Source organism: Acinonyx jubatus, chromosome D4, assembly GCF_027475565.1.
Source record: "Acinonyx jubatus isolate Ajub_Pintada_27869175 chromosome D4, VMU_Ajub_asm_v1.0, whole genome shotgun sequence".
In the NCBI taxonomy this organism is placed as follows: domain Eukaryota; kingdom Metazoa; phylum Chordata; class Mammalia; order Carnivora; family Felidae; genus Acinonyx; species Acinonyx jubatus.
This window is the reverse complement of record NC_069391.1, coordinates 61,818,600-61,839,821: the sequence shown is the minus strand read 5'-3', so window position 1 is coordinate 61,839,821 and position 21,222 is coordinate 61,818,600. Positions and strand designations below refer to the sequence as shown.

General features: G+C 40.7%; 1 protein-coding gene across 2 annotated transcripts; it reads left to right on the top strand.

Annotated features, from left to right (window-relative positions):
- The first annotated feature begins 5,052 nt into the window (after nucleotides 1–5,052).
- On the top strand, nucleotides 5,053–17,783 carry MLANA (melan-A). 2 transcript variants are annotated; one of them, XM_015083468.3, is made up of 5 exons: nucleotides 5,053–5,140; nucleotides 6,451–6,552; nucleotides 10,749–10,845; nucleotides 16,070–16,183; nucleotides 17,454–17,783. In XM_015083468.3, the coding sequence occupies exons 2-5, from the start codon at nucleotides 6,476–6,478 to the stop codon at nucleotides 17,520–17,522; spliced, it is 357 nt and encodes a 118-aa protein (XP_014938954.2). In that variant the 5' UTR covers nucleotides 5,053–5,140; nucleotides 6,451–6,475; the 3' UTR covers nucleotides 17,523–17,783. The 2 variants fall into 2 exon arrangements, 1 of the variants encoding a protein (XP_014938954.2); XR_008291197.1 differs by lacking the exons at nucleotides 10,749–10,845; nucleotides 16,070–16,183 and having other exon boundaries at nucleotides 5,107–5,140; nucleotides 17,454–17,760.
- Nucleotides 17,784–21,222: the final 3,439 nt, after the last annotated feature.

The window sequence follows — 21,222 nt, the reverse complement described above, 5'->3', positions numbered from 1 at the left end:
GAATGAGTCAATGGATAGCAAGCTAACTTTGGGACACTGGCAGGTTAAGTTGCAACCTCACATCCAAACTAAAGGCAGATTTTAGCTGGGCCAGAAGAGTAATGGGTGGGGCAGCCTTGTAGTAACAGCTCACCCTTGATGCTTAAGGTATTTAAGCACATGGTAAGCATTATCTCCTTTAGCTTTCATAACTTACCTAGGAAGTAAATCCTATTTATTATTAGCCCTACTTTTTCATGCAATGAGGCTCCAAGAAGTATATGATTTGCCCAAGGTCACACAGATTGAAGAGATGAAGTACAGACAATTTGGACTCTAGAATCCCTGTGGTTAGACTTGGAGCTATACTGCCGGGGAAGAAAGGACATTATGGGAAGTGTGGAAGGTAGTAGGGCCTGGGTTGGTTCTGGGGGCAGAGACTGATGCCTAGGCCAATCCAAGGACAGTGACTAGAAGCCTGGTCAAAAGGAAATTCTGGGGGTAATTCCAGGAAACAGGATGTGGTAGGATTTTCAGTCTGAGGTTCCCTGGAAACTCTTATTTGAAGAAGCCACTCCAGCTCATCCTTGGCACTTCACCCTGACAGGACTGGACACATCAGAAGCTGCAAGCCACTCAAAGACCCAAAGAGATGTCCCTGTAAGATCTGATCAAGACTCTCTTTCTGAGCTTCAAAAACTGGATGAGTGGGAGAGTATGTCCCCAAACAGGCTGTAGTGTCCCCAGTGTGCCGAATCTGGTCCTGTGGCTCTCTCTGGGGCAGGGGATGATGCTAGCTGCCTTGCATGATCCACGCTGGAACAATACCTGGGCAAATTCAAGGTCCCTGAATTAGTTCCCATCACCAGGGGACTTAAACAAGACCTGGGAGCTTGCCTTACCCTGAGATCCAAGTCAGTACCTCCTTCTCTGGTCTTGCCACCAATCATGCAGGGGCCCAGTTTAGTTGAGGAATCCAGCTTAGCACAAACCTTTGGCTTCCTGGCTCAGAATTGCATCCTTCTTTCTAGACTTGCACCCACCACTAGGACTGTCTGGGAGTTACTGGGCATAACCCTAAGCTTCTCAGGTTAAAGTCACCTTCCTCAAATCCACTGACACAATGGGCTTATATTCTTCCTGATGCATGTACAGAATCTACTGAATCAGTCTCAGTTCTGGGAATCCAGACTATTTCATGTTCTGTTACTCTGCCTCAGGGCCTTTGCTTCAGGTTCTTCTATCTGAAATCCTCTTCCTCCATCTTTGTATGACTTCTTTGCTGACTCCTTTTTGTCACTTACATCTCAGTTTACATTTTTCCTCTTTTTCAGAAAGGCTTTCCCTGTCTTACCTAATAAGGATCAAACCCCCTCTCTCTCCTTTTTGTCTTTTCTCTCCTTTGTCATTTCCAGTGATGATTATCCAGTATCCAGTAGGTTGATAATGCCCTCACACAGAACAGTCTAAAATGGAAAGTGGAAAGCCATAGGATAAGGAAGTAGTGGGGACCTTGGATATTATGGGGAAGTGACCTTAGTAGTTATTTAATCGAAGTCCTCAGCTGATAAGAATTATCACATTCTTTTTTTTCAGTTGAGTGTTTTGTTTCTCCACAACAGTTACAGAGAGCTGGTAGGTAACTGTTCTATCCTAAGACACGCTTCTGGGTTATACACAGTTGACTCTTGGGGTAGATTATAATGCCAGGTCAAATCAGTTAGATACTAGGTAGGTCATATCTACCTTCAAAGAGAAACTTTTGTCTGCCCCTTGCAAATGCACAGAACCCACTCTGCCCAGGAGACAATTATCTTTGAATATATCACAGAGAAATCAGGGAGCTTAGGAAGTTTTTAGGAGGCCTTAAGGATCTTCTATTTCCTACTAGGAAATAGAATCCAACAATACATTAAAACAATTATTCACCATGACCGAGTGGGATTTATTTCTAGGATGCAGGGCTGGTTCAGTATCTGCAAATCAATTAAAGTGATACATCACATCAATAAAAGAAAGGATAAGAACCACATGATCCTCTCAATAGATGCAGAAAAAGCATTTGATAAAATACAGCATCCTTTCTTAATAAAAACTCTCAAAAAAGTAGAGATAGAAGGAACATATGTCAATATCATAAAGGCCATATATGAATAGTCCCACAACTAATCTCATCCTCAATGGGGAAAAACTGTCAGCTTTTCTACTAAGATCGGGAACACAACAGGGATCTCCACTCTCACCACTGTTGTTCAACGTAGGGCTGGAAGTCCTAGTCCCAGCGATCAGACAACAAAAAGAAGTAAAAGGCATTCAAATCATCAAGGAAGAAGTCAAACTCTTACTCTTCACAGATGACATGATACTCTATGTGGAAAGCTCAAAAGACTCCACCAAAAAACCCTGCTAGAACAGCAAAGTCACGGGATGTAAAATCAATGCACAGAAATTAGTTGCATTTCTATACATCAAAAATGAAGCAACAGAAAGAGAAATCAAGAAATTTATCCCATTTACAATTGCACCAAAACCATAAAACACCTAGGAATAAACCTAACCAAAGAGGTTAAAAATCTATACACTGAAAACTATAGAAAGCTTATGAAAGAAATTGAAGAAGACACACAAAAAATGGAAAAACATTTCATGCTCATGGATTGGAAGAACAAATATTGTTAAAATGTCGCTACTACCCAAGCAATATTCATTGCAATCTTTATCAAAATAACACCAGCATTCTTCACAGAGCTAAAACAAACAATCCTAAAATTTTTATGGAACCAGAAAAGACCCTGAATAGCCAAACAATCCTGACAAAAACAAAAACAGAAACAAACCTGAAAACTGAAAGCATCACAATTCTGGACTTCAGGCTTTATTACAAAGCCGTAATCATCAAGACAGTAGGGTACTGGCACAAAAACAGACACACAGATCAATGGAACAGAATAGAGAACCAGAAATGCACCCACAGATGTATGGCCAACTAATCTTTGACAAAGCAGGAAAGAATATCCAATGGAAAAAAGACAATATCTTCAGCAAATGGTGCTGGGAAAACTGGACAGCAGCATGCCAGAAGAATGAAACTGGACCATTTTCTTACACTACACATAAAAACAAACTCAAAATGGATGAAAGACCTAAATGTAAGACAGGAAACTATCAAAATTCTAGAGGAGAAAACAGGCAGCAATCTCTTTGATCTCCACCGCAGCAACTTCTTTCTAGATAAGTCCCCGGAGGCAAGGGAAACAAAAGCAAAAATAAAGTATTGGGACCTCATCAAAATAAAAAGCTCTGCACAGCAAAGGAAACAATCAACAAAACTAAGAGCCAACTGACGGAGTGGGAAAAGATATTTGTAAATGACACATCAGATAAAGGGTTAGTATCCAAAATCTATAAAGAACTTACCAAACTCAACAACCAAAAAGCAAATAATTCAGTGAAGAAATGGGCAAAAGACATGAACAGATACTTTTCCAAAGACACCCTAACGGACTAATGGCTAATGGACACAGGAAAAAATGCTCCACATCACTCATCATCAGGGAAATACAAATCAAAACCCCTATGAGATACCAACTCACACTTGCTAGATTGGCTAAAATTAACAATTTAAGGAAACAATAGATGTTGGTGAGGATGTGGAGAAAGAGGAAAACTTGTACACCACTGGTGGGAATGCAAACTGGTGCAGCCATTCTGGAAAACAGTATGGAGTTTCCTCAAAAAATTAAAAATAGAACTCCCCTATGACCCAGCAATTGCACTATTAAGTATTTATCCAAAGGATAGAAAAATGCTGATTCGAAGGGGAACATGCACCCCAATGTTTATAGCAGCACTATCAACAATAGCCGAATTATGGAAAGAGTCCAAATGTCCATCAACTGATGAATGGATAAATAAGATATGGTGTATATATACAATGGAATATTATTTGGCGACCAAAAACAATGAAATCTTGCCATTTGTAACAATGTGTATGGAACTAGAGTGTATTATGCTAAGTGAAATAACTCAGTCAGTAAAAGATAAATATCATATGATTTCACTCATAAGTGGAGTTTAAAAAACAGATGAACATAGGGGACAAGAAGGAAACATAAGATAAAAAGAGAAGGAGGTAAACCATAAGAGACTCTTAAATACAGAGAACAAGCTGGAGGGATGTTGGTTGGGGGGATGGGCTAAATGGGTGATGGGCATTAAGGAGGGCACTTGTTGGGATGAACACTGGGTGTTAAATATAAGTGATAAATCACTAAATTCTAACAAAATAAATAAATAAAACCCTGATAAATTTTTTAAAAAGTATCTTCTATTTCCTCTTCTTGATCAGAACCAGGTGGGACTAGATGGTCTCCAGGTCTGAGCCTAAAGGCTCTTTAAGTCTTTGAGGTGGGGATAAGGGAGGGTATAGGGTCCCCAGGTATATTTTCAGATAAACAACATCTAATTTTTTAAGTAAAAATATGTCCTATCCAGTAAGTGGGGCATAATTATGCTAAAAAAATATTTCATGGGACATAGTTATATTAAAAATTATCCAGTGTTTATCTGAAATTCAAATATAATTGGGCATCCTATATTTTATCTAGCAACCTTAAGGGAGACGGACCAACATTTAAAATAAGTGGCTTCCAAGGGGTGCCTGGGTGGCTCAGTCAGTTAAGCGTCCGACTTCAGCTCAGGTCATGATCTCGCTATTCACGGGAGTTCTAGCCCCGTGATGGGCTCTGTGCCAACAGCTCAGAGCCTGGAGCCTGCTTCAGATTCTGTGTCTCCCTCTCTCTCTGCCCCTCCCCCACTCGCACTCTGTTTTTCTCTCTCTCTCTCTCAAAAATAAATAAACATTAAAAAGAAACATGTTAAATAATAAACAAACAAACAAATAAAATAAGTGGCTTCCCTAAAAGGAAATCTTGAGATTGGGGAAAACAGAGGCCAAAGTGAGAAATGACTTTTTGAGGAGAGGAATGAAGTCAGTTTCTTTCATGCCAATTAAGCAATCACAGGCGACCCTGTCAGAAATCCAAACTCATGACTAACATGGGACTGGAGATCAGGAAAAGAAATTTAAAAGATTAAGAGTCAGAGAAGCAATCTTCACACACAGGGCAAGCCAGCAGACAGAACAATCCCATCCAGGAAGGTAAGAGCATGGCCTTCTCAACCATTGTTTTTGCCCAAGAGAACAGGTTTTGGGGGATTCTGGTGGGCTCCTTTGCCCTCCTTCGTTGCTTCCCTGCTGCTTGGCTGTCAGCAAAATTTCTCCTCAGTGCATGTAAGTCTTCAGCTACTGAGGGCTCATGAAGTCTCTTCCTAGGTCCTGTTTCTAGACTGCCAAAAAGCAAAGAAGAGAGCCAGGCAAAGCAATCATTCAGGCTACATACTGATTTTGATTCTGTGTGTGTATTCTCTTGTCATTTGAAAGACTGCTTCTCTTGGTTTGAGTGAGATGAGATGAGGTATATTTGTTGTCCCTATACTGTTTGCAGAGGTTTACATAGATTTACAAAAACAATTTAATGCAGAATCAAGTTTTGTATCTGTAATTTTGAGCACAGGGCTCACCCCTACGTTATTTACCTGAGATGATCATGAGTTCAACTATAATTTCTTTCTTACAATTGGTAAGGAAAAATTATGCACAAAATGCCCCAGTGTAAAGTGTTCATGTGGTGAATTCCCCCTCTGTTCTCCCACTTCTCTCCTACTATTTTAAGCAGGCTCATTAATATAACTCTATTATCAGACCTTTGAAATTCATAAGAATAAGAGGGAAGAAAAATACATATAATAGCAAGGAGAGAAGAGAAACCACTGTTGGTTTCCAATCAGCACACTTTAATCATGACTTCCATAGTTCATGAGCTTTTGTCTATTTGTTTGTATTATGGCTTAAAATTGTGTATTAAAATATATATTATAAGACATATACACAAACAGATTTAAGCCCTATTCCTGAGACTTGAATGAGGGAGAAAGAGGATGCTGTGTTCAGCCACATATTCATGTCATCATAACCATCTATTTGGCCAAAGATTGAAATGAAATTAATACCTTTGGAGAGACCTCCTTTTATTAACCAGTTTTGTGCCAAGGAAAGTAGGGAATAAATAAAAATGAATTTTCTCTACAAGCTTATGGTATAGAGTCACATTGAAGGCAAATGATGAGCATTTCCTCCCAGAATAATAACTCAAAGTTTGTTGTTGTTGTTGTTTGCTTTTGTTTGTAGTTTCTTCTTTGAACTTGTTTCAGTTGGTAGAAGTGGTTAGAACCTTGAGCAATCTCCACTTGATATCAATGAAAAAAGCAAGTACAAATCCTTTCCCAGAGAGAAACCAGAGGGTCTTGGATATTATTAATGTCCACCCGGAGAGAATGTCTTTGTGGATCTTTATGAAGTGCTGAGATGCTCTGGATGCATTAAATGATGCCTGTGTGCCCCTGATACAGGTATCCTGTGAACTGTGCCCATAAGATGCCAAAAGAAGATGCTTACTTCATTCTTGGCTACCCCAAGAAGGGGCACAACCACTCCTACATCACAACTGAAGAGTAAGTTCAAAACTGAACCCAGGGGGGTTTCTAGTTTGCCATTTGCTGACACAGCCTGCTGATTTCCACCAGCACCTGCCTTGTCAGTAAATCTCTCTAGTGTTCATTTCTCCAGAGAGTAAAAACCCTGATAATGAAGTGAGGAACCCCCATGATCCTACAAGGGGCTCAGTCAAGCTTCTCTGAGGCCAAACAGGCAAGGAGACAGGAATGATAATCAGTTGGATCTTGGCATTTATTTTTCTGTATCCTTGGCTATTAGGTTTTCACTACAGGTTCCCTGGATGGAAAACGTCTGGATGCAAGATGACACTTTCCTCAAACCTTGTTATGTCTAACCCACTCAGGCTCCTAGAGATGGTCTGCAGACAGAACAAAGGCGAGTTGCCAAAGAGCTAGTGAGAATGAAGGGCAAGTATGTGCGACTCCAACTGCAGACTGACTCCAGGGTGAAGATGGTGGTTATAATTCTGCATCATAATTTATCCTAAGGAAAGCTGTTTGATATTATGAATTAATTAAAAATAAGTATTTATATGATTCAGCATTTCTAAGTGCTAAGCAATGCATAATCAGTCCAAGACACTATACTTGTCTTTGGAAAAATATTACAGTCTTTTGGATAATTAGGTTCAAGAATAATTTTAGCAAACATAAGTGCTGTAACGGGATGACAGTCTCCTGGGACACACTCTACATGTACTAGAGTGGGCAAGATTGGTGGGAGGTCAGTTTACACCCTCTGAGTGGAGACTCCAACAGGAAAAAAATGGTACCAGGTTTTTATTTGGACTATCTCTTAAGTTCAGAACTTACTGAAAACTTGCTTTCCCTTGGAAAAGAACTATTTAAAAATCTTTATTAGAGTGAACTAGCAGGGGCAAGCAAGATGTAGAATCCATTAAAGGGACTGAGGAAGAATTTAGGCTGGGAGCATTTCCTTAGAAGACTCTAGTGGGATTCTCTAACATTCCTGCGTGGTCAGTGGGGAACTGGGATGGGGAGATCTTCTGAAAAAATGTCTGAAGAGCAAAAATACACTCTTTGGGGTATTTGGGGGGTACACATATTAGGTAGGATATTGTTTCAGCTTCTGTATAATGATTTAACAAACTGTATCACTGTGAAACGTCAGGAAAGAGAGGTTGAGGGGTTCTCTCAGTTGAAAGGGCATAAGTAATTTATGGAGATTTTAAACTGCAGTTTTCCAGTCATTGCCACTAGAGAGGCTGATTTCATAGGTCTGGGGGTAGGGGCACAGAGTTGGCACTTTAACAAGCATCTCATGTGACTCTGCTGCAGGAGGCATTTGAATGACACTCTAGAGAGCCCTGCCCAGCTGGGTAGTGGATTCTTTTGGTGTGTCTGGCATATCCTGATGTTTTCCACTACTGTATCAGTCACTGGATGTGTGTAAATGCAATGTGACTGTGCATAAAGAAGTGGAACAGAGCTCCGTCTGTGTCAAGATGTCCAAGGGGATGACCACAGACTTGGTGGGTGAAATTAGAGCACAAGCATGCTAGGAATTAAATCAGCTGCCTTCAGTCATGAGAACCCACTGAATGCTTCTTGTGAAAGCTTCATTTCAGGAAAGGGTGATATGGCAGGAAAGAATGATATAGAAGGAAAGGCACTGCTTGGATATCTTAGGCCAGTCACTGTGAATGCTGGTTCTTTCACTTACTAGTTGTGCAGCCTTGGGCATTTTACCACCTTAAAATGTTAGGGATATCAGCTGTGACATGAACATCATATCTACTTCGGAGGACTAAATGTGAGGATGTGAGGATGAAATAAAAGTCTATATGTGGGGTGCTTAGCACAATGCATGGCACAAATCAGTGCTCAATGAATGGCAGAGAAGCCACTAAGCTGGTGGTGATGTTGATAAATCTTGGTAGGTCTCAGCTTCATGATCCACAAAATAGGTGGACTGGCCTGCATAATTAGGTCAGAGTTTTTATCCGGCACTGTCATCCATCTTGTTTAGAGATGGACAGAATAGACTTAATGCCTCAGCAGCCTTGAGAAGGAGGTGGTCAGGTAGATGTTACAGGGCTTCTGTCCAGGAGAAGCCTCAGCTATATCTTGATTTACGTTCAGATGCTCAATCTCCTATAAATCACCCAGCTCTGCAGAGCCTTTCTTTAGCAAGTCACAGCACTCTCCACTTTGATCATGCTATGATGTAGAAAATCAGGCCGATGCCACCTAATTGACAGTGTTATACAGGGAAAGCACAGCCTCAGTCACTGTTTCCAGGGCCTCTGTGGTAACTAATGCTTCCCATGGGCCACTGGACACAGGGCTCAAAAGGTTGGCTTAGATGCCCGGATTGCATCCTGCTACAATCTTAGTGAAGTTCCATTCTTAGTGAAGCTACAGGTTTGCTCTAGGTTCAGCTCAGACAGTTCTCCCCAGCACTGAGCCTCCTTGTTATATCTTTTAATAACCCATGCCTGGCCAGCTGGGAGGTTCTTATTGAACATCTTTAGAGTCTCTTGACTCCAAAGTCAAGTCGGCTGGCATCTCTGACTTGGCAGCCAAGCAGTCTGGAGAGATAAGGTTGCTTGTCTCAGCATCCCCTGGGCTCTAGTCCCAGCTCAATTCTAAAATATCTTTTCCAGGTCACTTAGGTGAGAACAGAGAAAGCAGTAAGCACTGACCCATCTGGTTCAGTCTTTGGTGATTCTAAACTGGATTCCTGAAGCAAGCAGAGGCCAGATAGCATCTTGTGTAATGGAGTATAAACATGAGACACATATCCTAACAGCTGGGCTAGGCTCTGACATCCCCATGCAATAGTTACAGTCTTGGGGACCTTTAAATCCAACAAGCCCTACATCCACCCCTTCAGTCAGAATGTGCCAGCCCTAAGTCCTCAGTGGCTGCTTTAAATACTTTCTCCTCTTCACTATCTTTTCTCTATCCCCAATCAAAACCTACTCTGTGGAAAGTCGCGGATCCCCTCATTCTCACTAGAGTGTCAATGACCCACAAGAGGTGAAAGTAACAGAATATTAAGCTTTTAGGACAAAGGAAAGATGAATCTTTAAAGATGGTATTTCAGGTCTTCAGTTCCAATTGTAAATGAGTAAAAATAATGACGTTGGGGCTAGCATTATGCCCCAAATCCACATATTTATAAATAGTTATCTTAAAAAAGGCATTCAATGGTTCATTCATTTTGCAGATGTGAATTTGTAATCACTCATAATTCATTTGTTCATTTTTTATTAATTTGGCCATCCATCCAACTGTCCACTTAGCCATCCATCCATCCATCTTCAAGAAATATTTTTTTGAAACACCAATGTGCCTGACACTTTGTAGGCACTGAGGAAACAAATTAAAACATAAACCAAAAACCAAAAAACTCCTTTGGGACCTCCTCTCCTAGAAGAGACAGGTAAGCACACTGCTGATTACCACTGCAGGGCTGCGTATAAGAGAAGACAGGATTGGTTGCCATCATCCTGGGAGGGGTGGGTGGTGCTGAATCTTTGAACATGAATTTATTAGTCATGCACAAGGAATAAAGGGGTGAGTTTGGGTCAGAAAAGACACAAACACAAATGAGATAAACTCAAGTTTAAATCCTGGCTCCATCTTGTGCTACCCTCTGTATGATCATCAGCAAGGCACTTCACCTCTAAATCTATTTCCTTATCTGTGAAATGGGGATGATAGGTGATGCCTCCTTTGCAGGATTGTTGTAAGAATTAAATAATCTAGTATATGTACAATGTTCATCATGGCATCCAGCTTAGAGTAGGTCTTAAGTCAATGTTAATTATCAATCCTTTTTCTGGACTAATAGTTGGGGAAAATGTTTTAAATAAGTCCTTATGGAAAGAAAAGATAACTCAGTCTCAGTAAATACTTTGTTTATGTAAGGGTCTGTTGCTACTGCACTTCTTGTGCCTGGAACTTGGGTGCTTAGGCCATGCCAGTTAGCCCTATTTCTGTGGGCACACACCTGAGAGACTCTTAAAGAAGTTCCTGTTCCTGGTTACAGATGCTGGAGGCCTGGTGAGCGTTCAGTGTGGTATGGGGTAGGAAACTACTTGGGGGCTGGGAGGTGTTGCTCTGGGCTGGAAAAACTCCTGTGAAGATTGAAGATTGATGCATGTTCATCGCAATCTGGAGCAAGGTTTCTGTACCCAGATGGATTTGTCTATCTCTTGGGCCAGGGCTGCAGGGATTGGAATCCTGACCGTAGTCCTGGGAATTTTGCTGCTCATTGGCTGCTGGTATTGTAGAAGACGAAGTGGATACAGAAGCTTGAGGGTTAGTAAAGTTTCCACTGCTGGAATCCCTCTGGATCCAGGATACCCTTCCCTTTCTTTCTTTGAATTTCTGGAGAATGAGATAACATTCTCATGATCACCTCTAGCTCTCCTCTCTGGTTCTGATGAGTCTTTCTCTATACTTCTTTCAAGTCTTCTTTGCTTCTACCTAGGCATGAACCCCAACCAGAAACTTGGCCCATCTCAGTGATTTGATTCACAGCAAACCTGAGTACTTGGCTGTGTATGTAGCTGAGCACTGATAGTTTGTGTGGTGCAAGGACAGAGGTCCTGATACTCTTGCACAGCAAACAATGGCATGTGAGATGCTCCAGATCTTATCAATCCTTCTGGGAATTCTCACTGGTTCTGTTCTTCAACTTAGTGGCTTGCTCATCTCACCTTGCTGCCTCGCCTGGGAGTTCCAGGTTCTTCTAACTCTGTTATACCAAGAAATTCAGCATGCCTAGGACCTATACAGCCATAAGTACAATGAGGAAATCATCCACCCCTCAGCAGCACAAAGGACCGCTGGGTTTTTAACAGAGCCCATTCTCGTTTGATGACCAATGTAGTTTTGACAGATTTTTTTCTTCTTTACCCACATGAACAGGAAGCTAACAAATTACACAGTCCAGTCTTGGGGCAGTAGTGTCTTCCACACATGGGAAACATCAATTGAATCTTAAACCATTAGAACTACAGGTCTCACTTAAAAGCCAAGTAGCACTTTAGCTCTTAAGCATCCAAAGTCTCTCTCCATAGTGAGCAATGGAATGAAAGGAAAGTTGCAATGTCTCTCTCACTTCCCCCTTCTCCCTTCTCTCTTTCCTCCTCCACCCTCTCTTTTTCTGTCCCTCCACACTTCTCTCCATTTCTCCCTTTATTATTACACATCTGAAAACTTCTGAGTTGATACATAATGGAAAAAATTATCTTTACAGAAGATGTTGGAATGTCCCGTTCCTCATTCAGCAAACACTTCATTTAGAAGAAAAGGTTCTGTGATGGAGAGGACGGTTGTGAGAGTGGGGTTTGGAGCTTGGCAGTCTGAAGAAGGGAAGGTGAAGATAACATGTATAGCTTTGAATTCTCCTTGCCAGGAAGCTTGGGCACTCCCATGTGCGCCTTGCCCTAATGCCCATCTTGCCAGAGTGTCCAAATACAAATCATGAAATACAGTGCAAGTTTGGGGGCCAACACGGCCACTGAGCAGTAGTAGCCCTCCCGTGTGTTGACATTTAGTGGAAAGAAGGAAGTTTATGAGTCTGAATAAGATCCCAAACCAAGTACCATAGGAAAGCCTTGGCATAAGAGATTAGGGATGGATCTTGTGTTCATATGACACTTCTCTGTGGCTGTTCACAACAGATTAGGGAGGGACTTTGCTCTCTGCTACAGAATTCCATTTGTGCCTCTAGTACAGAGTTAATAGTGCTTTGCAATTGGTTATTAATTTTTTTTGCCTCCTCCACCCCTTATCCTTCCTCCATTTATGTCTTGGGACAGAGAATATTTCTTACTCATCTTTGTACCTCCAGTGCCTGGCCCATAGCAGTCACCCAATTGTATGGCATCAGGATTTGGTCTCATTGTCTGTCATTGACTCGCTTGATGACCTTAGATTTTAACTTCTCTGAGCCTCATTTACTGTATTCTACACCTAGGCACATGTGATATATATGATATATATCAGTTTTTATTTAATATATATTTTCTTCCATATGTTTATTTAATTCTATATTTGTATATAAAAACACACAATGATTTAATTCTTTCAAGGAGTAAAAGCTCTACAAATTCAATATGTTGACAACCATTTCGTAATTGGCTTGATGCCACTGGACTAAAATACAATGATTTTTTTCCTTCCTGATTCAAAACTCCCATCTTAAACTCAATTAAACCATAACAGAGAGTCTTTAATGTCATAAGCTCAGACACTGTGAACATTTTGCTTAGTAAGGTTTAAGTTCAACCTTACTAGATCAGTGATTTGTAGTTTCTGGAATTTTTGTGAGATGGAGCTGTGTTTAAGTTTTCTGGTTCCTGTGGCACCTAAAAAAATGCTGTCATTTATTTTTTTTTAATGTTTATTTTTATTTTTGAGAGAGAAAGAGAGCCAGAGCATGAGTAGGAGAGGGTCAGAGAGAGAGGAAGACACAATCCAAAGCAGACTCCAGGCTCTGAGCTGTCAGCACAGACCCTGATGTGGGGCTCAAACCCATGAGTCATGAGATCATGACCTGAGGTGAAGTCGGACACTTAACCGACTAAGCCACCCAGGTGCCCCCTACTTCTTAAATTAATATTAAAATCTTGTTTCGAGACTTTCATATTTCCCGAAAAGCTGGATTGGGGATCAGTAGTCTAAGAAATTTAGGCAAAATTATGTAAAATAGTGTACTAAATAAATCCTCCCTGCCTCTCTTCAGTGATTCTTTTTTTTTTTCATTTTGAAAACAAAGGACATAAATGACAATAAATGCAAGCTTCAGGTAGCTAAGTTACTCCACCTTTAGCAAACTGCTTTAAGCTTTGAAATGTTTACTTTCCCACTTCCATTGACCATAGAATGGTAGCATGGTTGGTTGGAATTAAGATCTCCTAAAGTGTCTCCATTGACTCACAACTCCCTTTAGCCCCTGAAAAACATCTTTTGAAAGAAAAGAGTGCTTTTTGCAGCAATTTGTTTCTGCAGGAAAATGATTTATAAAGGGATGGAAGTTGTTTTTGTATTTACCAACTTTACCTTTCACTTGAAAGTTTAGGACAAAATGCTTTTTGATTCTTGGAGAATTTCTTGGAGAATTTCAAGGCCCCTGCTACAGCTCAGTTGACACTCATGTTTCACTTGTGTTTCTCAGTGCTTGATCAGGGGCCCCTGCACTGGGGCTCTTGCTAAAATGCAGATTCTGGGACCCTCTCTGGTGGTGGGACCCAGGAAGCTGCCTTTTAAAAAGATTTATTTTTGAGAGACAGGGAGAGAGGCGGTGGCAGGGGGGGAGGTGGAGAATCCCAAGCAGGTCCCACACTGTCAGTGCAGAGACCAATGCGGGTCTCGATCCCATGAACCGTGAAATCATGACCTGAGCTGCAATCAAGAGTCTGACACTTAATGGACTGAGCCACCCAGGCATCCCCAGGAAGATGCCTTTTAAATCGAATGCTGAAGTTTCAGTACAAGTGCATAGAATTGGCAGTGAACTAGGGGAGTGGATCATGCCCCTATCCTATAGCAGGTGAGAGATTTACAAAGAAGAAAAAGAATAAAAGTGATAATTGAGGTAAAGGGAAAAAAGGCATTAAATACCTTACCTGTGGGCTGCGAGTTGGGGAGGGGAGCAGAAACTTCCTGCATCCTCACATCAAGATTAGGGTCTTTGCACATATATCCTTCCAGGGGGTAACATCAATAATAATTTCAGACTAGAGTCTAGGAAAACTACTTCTTTACAGTCTGCAGACTGTGTAGTTATCAGCCCAATCCATGTCTGGCCTGATCTCACTGATATTTCAAACACTTCTCCACTTCTCCCTGAGAAACCTGCCTTAATGCCCTCTTCCAACCTAGTAGACCCCAATGATTAGCCACAGTCTGCAGAAAAGGCTGAAGAACTGCTAACATCCTCACAGCCTCCTTGTTCCAGTCCCTCTCAGCCAATACCACAGAATGCATACTGCTAATGCCCTACTGGCTAGATTTGGTTCACTGGTGTTTGGGACTGTATTAAAAAAAAAAATTGAATTAGGTACTAAAATTTAAAAGTAGCATGTTACATAAAAATCTCAATTTCCAGTTTCTTTTTAAAAATCAAGAGATCTAGCAAAAACTGGCAGCTATATAGTGGTTGTCCCTTTAGATGAGACACTCTCCCTCCTTTTCTATGGCCCCCGCCTGGCCCCTTTCCTCCCCCTTAGCATTACCTGCCTGCTCCTTCTAAGGATCTGAATAGAGCTGGGTTGCCTGGGGGCAGGCAATAAAGAGGCACATTGTCTGCATAGCACTGGTTCTCCATGTGACCCTGGATCATCAGTTTTGACAGTATCACCTGGGAACTTGTTGGAAATGCGCATTATGGGCCTCACCCTAGTGTCAGAAAGTCTGGATGTGGGTCTGCCAATCTGGGTTTAACAAGCCCTCAGGTAATACTGATGCATGCTAAAATTTGAGAACCACCACTATGGAGAATTTAACAAAAATAAAAGCAACTAAAACTATGCTTTTTATTATCATAATGTGCTAGTAATTTTAAACTATGTCAGTGATGAAATATTCCACCTCACTATGGTGGGGACCACTCCTGAAGTCCCCACTTGGGTATGTTTCTCTGTCCTGCACAATTTGTTGTTATTATATTCTAGGGATGGAGAATATCACCTTGTAAACCTATGCAAAGCACCAAACTAAGCTTTCACCCACCCCTCCCCATGATAACTCAGGGTGCATAATTTATTCCTTGACTAGTCATCATGTTGCAGCTTAACTTGGAAGCTCAGGCTACAACCACAGTATTTCTACCACAACATATGCGTTTGTAGCATTTTAAAGATATTTTGCTGTCATTATGGGGAAGGCAGAAATAGTCAGTGTGTCCCTGCTGCCAAGTTTCTCAAAAGTTTTTTTCTCACTGAGATACCTCACTAGCTTTGACCACCTCCACTCAAAATCATTCTCTGAGGTTCATTTTTTAGATTGATTCTTTTTCTCTTTCCCTTCAAGAATATTCATTGACGAACTAATGGGTATCAGGCACTGTACTAAGTGCTTTACCTTTAGTTTTAATTTCTACAACTCTGAGAGGTAGGTGCATACTACAGATGCACAAATACTGGAATTCAGACAGGCAAATGACTACTAGCCTGAAACACACTGCACATAAGTGGCAGAACCAAGATTAAAACCCATTCTTCTTCTTCTTTTTTTTTTTATAAGTTTATTTATTTATTTTGAGAGGCAGGGTGAGGGGAGAAGTAGAGGAAGAAGGAGAGAAAGAATCCCAAGCAGGCTCAGTGCTGTCAGCACAAAGCCTGACATGGGGCTTCATCTCACAAACTGAGAGATTATGACCTGAGCCCAGATCAAGAATTGGGTGCTCAACCAACTGAGCCACCCAGGCATCCTGATTAAAACCCATTCTTAAAATTTCAACTTCCTTCTCTTTTCTTTATTGAACTCAATTATTTTTTTCTCAACCACTGACCTTCATGCATGCACATTTCAGGACAAAAGCATTCACACTGGCACTCGAAGTACCTTAACAAGGAGATGTCCACGTGAGGGGTTTGGTCACCAGGATAGCAAGCTGCCTTTTCGAGAGAATAATTGTGAACCTGTGGTAGGTTGAGATCCTATATCTTGGTGTTTCTGTATGGCTGTTTTTAACTCAAATGAATAAAATTATTCCAATTTAAAAAGCAAGGACAATATGAATATACATAATGCTACTGAACTGTACACTTAAAAATGTTAATTAAAATGGTAAAATTTATGTTATATATATATATATATATATATACACATGTATATATAAACATAATAACATAATAAACATAACAAAACAAAAATGAACAAAATACATAACAAATAAACAAAAAACACAATAACAAAGATAAAAATGGGGAAGCCCAGAAATTGTCTTAAATCATGTCCTCTTTTACTCAGATTTTTTAGGTCAATGATCTTATGTGTATAAGATCCAAAGGAAGAAGTTTGTTCTGCATACAATATCTTTTTTGTCTTATGTTTTCAGTATATTTGCCTTTTTCTGAATATAGATATATCTAGGAGAGAAAAAAAAGCATCTGTTATTAATTGTATAGAGCTGTGCAGTCCAAAAGGGTAGCCACTAGCCACATGTGGCTATGGAGCATTTGTACCAAAGTAGTTTAAATTACAATGTGCTGTAACACATACCAGATTTCAAAGATTTAGTATGAAGAAAAAAATATAAATAATTCATTAATGATTTTTATATCAATTACATGTTGAAATGATATTTTGATATGTGGGATTAAATAATTAAGATTAATTTTACCTGTTTATTCTTATTTTGTAATGTGGATACTAGAAATGTTTAAATCTCATATGTGGTATACTCTATTTCTATTGTGTGCACTGGTATAGGTGCAGTATATCATAATGGTGGAGAGAATGGACTCTGGAGCCAAATTGCTGTGAAATTGTGTGACCTTGAACAAGTGACTTAACCTCAGTTTTCCAACCTGTAACATGAAAACAATGAAAACACTCTAGAATTCTAAATTTTGAGCATTAAATAAAGGCCTGGCACATTTTTGCTATACTGATGATAGCACTGGCCTTTAGATACACAAGATACACAAGGATGTATCTATGTGGTATAAATGTAATGTATATTAGTGGCTTTAAAAACAGTGTTCAAGAACTCACTAGCTAGGGCTTGGGACTTAAACTGACAAAGGTAATGCAGGTGTAAATAAGTTTTTGAGATTTTGGGAAGCCTGTGGACACTTACAAGTTTCTGTCCAGAGAAATAGCATAGTTATGATGCTAACCATTAACTCTACCCTCTCCCAGAACATACGCACTGTTGCCAAGCCCATACTCTCCCTTTCTCATTCTCACAGGTTCCCAATGCTCCACCTGCCTACGAGAAACTCTCTGCAGAACAGTCACCACCACCTTATTCCCCGTGAGAATGCTGAGAGGTGCTGAAATGATTTCCCTTACAATTTTGCTGGAATTTAATATGGACATCTAATATTCTGCTTTGGAATGCTGTAGAAACAGTGTAAATCATCCCTAATAATAAGCTTAGTATTAAATTGTTAGTAGAGCAACTAGTAATACTAATTAGGGAAATTATGAGAAATATTAAAATGGAAAAAACTTTGTTAATAAACACTATAATGATACTATTTGTATAATTTTCTGAGACAGAATTCAAGTGTGTATTCTGGCACCATTAAATTTCTTCTTTGTTGAAATTTGGCTAACAACTAAGAAACTACTATTCTGATTTTTGAAGAAGCAGCATCTTGGCCAATAAGAACTCTAACAAAATTGCTGCACATGAGTCTGTGGCATGGAGTACTTGCAAAGGATATCTTTATAGGTTTAAGACAAATTTGACCTACCAAATTATAGTCACATTCAGAAAAGTATCGGTAATGTCTCTTTGTGGTCTACAATTCCATGATACTACAATAACATACTGCAGAGATCCTGTATCTTCATACATAGAATCCAGTTCTAATTACATTTCACTTCAAGACTCAATACTATCATAATTAATGATAAAAAGTTTCTGTTAAACCAGAAGGTGGTGTAAGGATTTAAATAAGATACTGTAGGCTTCTGGGAAGATGGCGGCATAGGAGGACGCTGAGCTCACCGCGTCCTGCGGGTCACTTAGATTCCATCCACACCTGCCTAAATAACCCAGAAAATTTCCAGAAGACTAGTAGAACGGATTCTCTGGATCCAAGCGTAGATGAGAGGTCCACGGAAGAGGGTAGGAAGGATGGAGAGGTGGTGCACGCTACAGGGACTGGCGGGATGCAGCCGCGGCAGAGGGGCGGCTGCCAGCAAAGCAGAGCCCCCAAGTCTGGCTTGCAAAAACAGAGGGGCCGGATGGAGTGTGTTCTGACAGCAAGCAGGACTTAACATCTGGAAGGTTATAAGTTAACAGCTCTGCTCGGAGAGCAAGAGGGCTGGAGGACAACAGGAGGGAGAGTTGTTGAGCCCCTGACGACAGAGTGCAGCTTGGTGGGGAACAAAGGCGCTCACCAGCGCCATCTCCCTTGCCCATCCCCCAGCCAAAATCCCAAAGGGAACCGGTTCCTGCCAGGGAACTGGCTTGCACCACGCAAACACCAAACGCTGTGATTCTGTGGTTCCATCCCTCTGGGAGGTCTGACTCCTTCCTGGTGCCGCAGGGCCCCTCCTGAAGGGGATCTCCGAAGGATAAGCTAGCTAGCTGAGCCTGCCCCTCCTGCCCCCATGCACCTTGCCGATCCACCCCAGCTAATACACCAGATCCCCAGCACCACAAGCCTGGCAATGTGCAAGTAGCCAAGACAGCCACACCACCCCACAGTGAATCCCACTCCTAGGAGAGGGGAAGAGAAAGTACACACCAGTCTGACTGTAGCCCCAGCGGTGGGCTGGGGGCAGACATCAGGTATGACTGTGACCCGCCCACCAACCCAAGTTATTCAAGACAGCACAGGAGAAGTGCCCCACAGTCCCGCACCACTCCAGGGACTATCCAAAATGACGAAACAGAAGAATTCCCCTCAAAAAAACCTCCAGGAAATAACCACAGCTAACGAACTGATCAAAAACAATTTAAAAAATATAGCACAAAGGGAATTTAGAATAATAGTCATAAAATTAATCACTGGGCTTGAAAACAGTATAGAGGACAGCAGAGAATCTATTGCTACAGAGATCAAGGGACTAAGGAACAGCCAGGAGGAGCTAAAAAATGCTATTAACGAGCTGCAAAATAAAATGGAGATGACCACAGCTCGGATTAAAGAGGCAGAGGAGAGAATAGGTGAACTAGATGATAAAGTTATGGAAAAAGAAGAAGCTGAGAAGAAGAGAGATAAAAAAAATCCAGGAGTATGAGGGGAAAATTAGAGAACTAAGTGATGCACTAAAGAGAAATAATCTACGCATAATTGGTATTCCAGAGGAGGAAGAGAGAGGGAAAGGTGCTGAAGGTGTACTTGAAGAAATCATAGCTGAGAACTTCCCTGATCTGGGGAAGGAAAAAGGCATTGAAATCCAAGAGGCACAGAGAACTCCCTTCAGACGTAACTTGAATCGATCTTCTGCATGACATATCATAGTGAAACTGGCAAAGTACAAGGATAAAGAGAAAATTCTGAAAGCAGCTAGGGATAAACGTGCTCTAACACATAAAGGGAGACCTATAAGACTCGTGACCGATCTCTCTACTGAAACCTGGCAGGCCAGAAAGGAATGGCAGGAAATCTTCCATGTGATGAAAAGAAAAAATATGAAGACAAAAATCTTTTATCCAGCAAGTCTGTCATTTAGAATAGAAGGAGAGATAAAGGTCTTCCCAAACAAAAACTGAAGGAATTCGTCACCACTAAACCAGCCCTACAAGAGATCCTAAGGGGGATCCTGTGAGACAAAGTACCAGAGACATCGCTACCAGCATGAAACCTACAGACATCACAATGACTCTAAACACATACCTTTCTATAATAACACTGAATGTAAATGGACTAAATGCGCCAACCAAAAGACATAGGGTATCAGAATGGATAAAAAAACAAGACCCATCTATTTCCTGTCTACAAGAGACTCATTGTAGACTTAAGGACACCTTCAGATTGACAGTGAGGGGATGCAGAACTATTTATCATGTTACTGGAAGTCAAAAGAAAGCCGGAGTAGCCATACTTATATCAGACAAACTAGACTTTAAATTAAAGGCTGTAACAAGAGATGAAGAAGGGCATTATATAACAATTACAGGGTCTATCCATCAAGAAGAACTAACAATTATAAATGTCTATGCATCGAATACAGGAGCCCCCAAATATAGAAAACAATTACTCACTAACATAAGCAACCTTATTGATAAGAATGTGGTAATTGCAGGGGACTTTAATACCCCACTTAGAACAATGGATAGATCATCTAGACACATGGCCAATAAAGAAACAAGAGCCCTGAATGATACATTGGATCAGATGGACTAGACAGATATATTTAGAACTCTGCATCCCAAAGCAAAGGAATACACTTTCTTCTCGAGTGCACATGGAACATTCTCCAAGATAGATCACATACTGGGTCACAAAACAGCCCTTCATAAGTATACAAGAATGGAGACCATACCATGCATACTTTCAGACCACAATGTGATGAAGCTTGAAATCAACCACAGGAAAAAGTCTGGAAAACCTCCAAAAGCGTGCAGGTTAAAGAACACCCTACTAAAGAATGAATGGGTCAACCAGGCAATTAGAGAAGAAATTAAAAAAATATATGGAAGCAAACGAAAATGAAAATACAAGAATCCAAACGCTTTGGGATGCAGCGAAGGCAGTCCTGAGAGGAAAATACATTGCAATCCAGGCCCATCTAAAGAAACAAGAAAAATCCCAAATACAGAATCTAACAGCACACCTAAAGGAAATAGAAGCAGAGCAGCAAACACACCCCAAACCCAGCAGAAGAAGAGAAATAATAAAGATCAGAGCAGAAATAAACAATATAGAATCTAAAAAAACTGTAGAGCAGATCAATGAAACCAAGAGTTGGTTTTTTTGAAAAAATAAACAAAATTGATAAACCTCTAGCCAGGCTTCTCAAAAAGAAAAGGGAGATGACCCAAACAGATAAAATCAT